This window comes from Pinus tabuliformis, chromosome 4_2, assembly GCF_031772625.1.
Source record: "Pinus tabuliformis cultivar Carrire ecotype Pingquan chromosome 4_2, CPIR1, whole genome shotgun sequence".
Classification (NCBI taxonomy): domain Eukaryota; kingdom Viridiplantae; phylum Streptophyta; class Pinopsida; order Pinales; family Pinaceae; genus Pinus; species Pinus tabuliformis.
Window position 1 is genome coordinate 529,359,743 of NC_142304.1, and position 3,955 is coordinate 529,363,697.

Sequence of the window (3,955 nt, forward strand, 5' to 3'; positions counted from 1 at the left end):
ACTACAAATATTCAATAAATGCTTCAAGCATACCTTTAAGGAAATAAAATAAAGGTTAAAGAAGAGAAAGGCTTCCTCCACAATGAGGTGATGCAAACAACTTCATCGTGGTATTAAACAAGTCTTCTGGCAATGAAGCGATGCTTTGCATCTCCTTGAGGTGACTCTGTTGGGTTACTCAATAGGTTCGCTCACAGCGGAGTAACACGAGGGAATTTGTTTAACCCATATTATCAAAAGCTTGGTATACTTTTCATCTTTCTCCCCTAACAAAACACTTGAGGTGTGACTAGACTTATGTTGATATGTTTCAAGCTAAGGAAAAAATAGAAGAGGTTACTCCTTTAATCGAGATAAGTGATGTTTAGGTTAACTTATTACTTGATGTTCGCATACTAAATCTATTAGTAATTATGTCTTAATATGCTCATTTATTTTTTCAGGCAATCAACTACAAGAAAATAATTTTGATGTCCATGAATGTATGAAACTGAGTCACCCCCGCCCTCTTAGTTTAGTCAAGTTTTCATCAAAATATACTCACCTCATTCAGTGGATGCTTTTGGGGACCAAAATGCCCCCAAAATGGGGGTGTATGATATGGATTGGATGAGTATCTTCAGTTTTCATCAAAATATACTCACCTCATTTAGTGGATGCTTTTGGGGACCAAAATCCCCCCAAAATGGGGGTGTATGATATGGATTGGATGAGTATCTTCTTTTTCATCCATCTTGATGCTTTCAAAGTAGAAAAAGTGGAGGAATCAATCCACAAGACTATTTTTTCCAGCAGTGCTAGTTTGGAAAATTTCAAGTCAAAAACATCAAGAGTCATTTTGAGACCTTAAATGAACATATTTTGCATTCTCGGCCTTACTATGGAATATGTAAATGTATATGTAATAGGATCATCCGAATAATGAAGGGATTGCATGTCTAATGTGTGGATTGGTGTATATAGCGGTGATGTATTCATTATGGATGGTATGGATTTTATTTCAATGTATGAATCTATTTGAGGTATTTTGAGGCATTTCTGTATTATTAGCTATATTTGGGTTGTCATGAATGCTCACATTGTTGTACATTGTGTGAACTATTGAATTTTATGTATTTGGCTTATAACATTTGGTATGAGAGCATATAATCCTAGGGTTTTTATACTTTGAATGAATCACTTTTACATTTTCATTACATTTTTTATGTGATACTTCAAATGGTGAAATTTTTGGCATATTTAGAAGAAATATCAAGAAAAATTTGGTTAAAATTTAATATTTTAATTCACTATACTTTCATAGATATATTTGGTGGATGTTAGGGTTTGTGATTCATTAATAATGACAACGGAATGTTTCTCCTCGAAAAAAAGAGTAATAATGACAACATAATGCTTCTCCTAGTGGGAGAAATAGATGGCGGGGAAACCGCTTTACTCTGGGTTGTAACCATTATTTTAAATTACGTCTAAAATCAGCCGGATAATCACCCATGTCGACTCATGAATGGTTTTTGGTATCTGCGCCAAGTTACATGAGTATAAATATCAGCCAAGCAAAGATTGATTTAGTACAAAAAGGTAAGGGAACACAGTTTCTTGACAACATTGCGGTTTAGCTTTAACCTGCTTGAACACGGTCAGAGAGTTTTGTTTCTGTGGATTCCGCAAGGCCCGAAAAAAAGTCTCATTCTCTGATCTACTCGAACTCGACCAATATGGCTTTATACGATGAAATGTCTGATAATGAGATATATGATAGCGAAAGCAATGAAAAGGAAAGCAACGAAAGCGAAAACGAAGATGAAGAATTGAGATATGAAAGCATGGTGGAAATAGCACGCAGTCGTCATGATGACAATAAAGGACGTATGAAATATACGGCTTTATGTCTGAACGACATTGGTGATCTTCTGCACAATGCTACCAAAAGCGTTTCCACTGTGCTGGCTGTCTCGGAAGCCGAGGCAGCTATTCTCTTGCGTCACTTCGGTTGGAATTCTGTTAATGCCAACGATCAATGGTTTGAAGACGAGGAGAAAGTGAGAAATGTTGTGGGCCTATTGTTGCAGCCGGATGATAAACATGAGACCAAAGAAGAAAAAATGGAGGAGTTAACTACCTGTCCGATATGTTTCTATGATTTCAAGATCAGAGACATGAAGTCACTCAAGTACTACGACCATTTATTTTGCCAAGATTGTTGGCCAACTTTTATTCACACATCAATAAATCATGATGGTGCAGGATGCCTCAACCTACGATGTCCACATCAAGGTCCACGATGCCGTGCCATTGTGAGTGAAGACATGGTTTTTTCTCTGGGGTTATCTGAGGAAGATACGAACAAATATAGAACCTATCTTGTGAGGTCATATGTTGAACAAAACAGTATGGTTAAATGGTGTCCAGCGCCAGACTGTGGGTACTGTGTGGAGGTTGACTCTGCTAATTCTAATGTAATTCATGAGGAGGTTGTCTGCAATTGTTCACATAAATTTTGCTGGAATTGTTTAGAGGAGTCTCATCGTCCAATATGCTGCGACACAGTCAAAAAATGGATTGATCAAATTAATAATGGTGATTCACTCAATGCGTGATGGATATTTTGTAATTCCAAGCCGTGTCCAAAGTGTGATCGACCAATAGAGAAAAATCAAGGGTGTATGCACATGACATGTGCGTCCCAATGTGAATTTCAATTCTGTTGGTTATGCCTTGGTGATTGGTTTAAACATAATTCTTGCAATCAATATAGTCCTGATCAGGTTGCAACAACATCAGGAAGAATTGATGCAGGGAATCAATCCAGGAATTCGGCCTCCTTTGATTCTTGGAAAAGGTTTGTAGCTAAAACATCTTCTTCGGATAGGTTGGTATTTTATATGGAAAGATGGACGACAAATGAAAAGTCAGAGGAAAAGGTGTTATCTGATCTGCAGGCTGTGCCAGAGGTAGAGATTAAAATATTGAATGAGTGTAAACAGACGAAAATGAGTCGATCTGGTTTTAAAAAGTTCAAATGTGTGGTAGATGCATGGTTGCAGATAGCAGAATGTAGGCACATGCTTAAATGGACATATGCATATGGCTATTATTTAACCCCAGCATCCAGCCATCATGATCAGGAAGCTGATATTGTTCGCAAAAAACAAAATCTTTTCGAATTCCTACAAGGTGAAGCTGAAAGTAGTTTAGAACGACTTCATCATTGCGTTGAACAAGAGTTGCAAGACCATATAGAAATCGCCCTTAAAGATGACACTGATACTTCGACTGGGAAAAAGGTGTTGCGCGATTTTGATGACTTCTGTATCAGGCTTGGACTCTAATGTTATTTCTTGTTGATATGCTCTTTCTTCTTCTTTCGGTGCCGTTGATTCTGCCTCTGGTTGTGTTGGTCTTGAATCATGCGGGACAAATTTTTCTACACTTTTGCCTTCTTGTCCAAATGAAAGTGCCAACTCAGGTACTGCGATAATCTTTCCTCGCGGAAGCAGTTATAATCTTCCAATGTCATCTCCTAGATGCGTGTGAGGGTTTCTACCTTTTGGAGAAATTCAAGGGTTGATATGCAGTTCAGTTGATCAGGGTGGGTGTTCTACACGGTGCTCCACTATTCTTCGACCTCGTCACATACCTCCATACCTCCCGCAGAGTAATCAAATGCTTATCCACTGGTGGCCTAATATCAAGAATTTTCTTTTTTGTCTTGTCCGATTCCTCCTCAATTTGTTGTACCCTAGCCTGGAGGGAGTTGATCTCGTCATCGATTTTATTTACCTCGCCTTTGTCCCTACAGGTCTTGTTATCAGTGATGCGTTGGTGGAGTTGTTGTCGGAGTGGATACAGTTTCTAGTTTTTCATGGTAGCTTTTGGTGGAGTTGTTGTCGGAGTGGATACAGTTTCTAGTTTTTCATGGCCAAGCTACTTGACCAATTGTTGACTTGCTCCC

At 38.3% G+C, this 3,955-nt stretch overlaps 1 protein-coding gene across 1 annotated transcript; it reads left to right on the forward strand.

The window, feature by feature from the left end:
• The first annotated feature begins 1,718 nt into the window (after positions 1 to 1,718).
• Positions 1,719 to 3,332, forward strand: LOC149170351 (putative E3 ubiquitin-protein ligase ARI8). Its single transcript, XM_089425529.1, has 2 exons — positions 1,719 to 2,459; positions 2,769 to 3,332. Exons 1-2 carry the CDS (start codon positions 1,719 to 1,721, stop codon positions 3,330 to 3,332), a joined length of 1,305 nt encoding a protein of 434 aa, XP_089281655.1.
• The last annotated feature ends 623 nt before the right edge of the window (positions 3,333 to 3,955 follow it).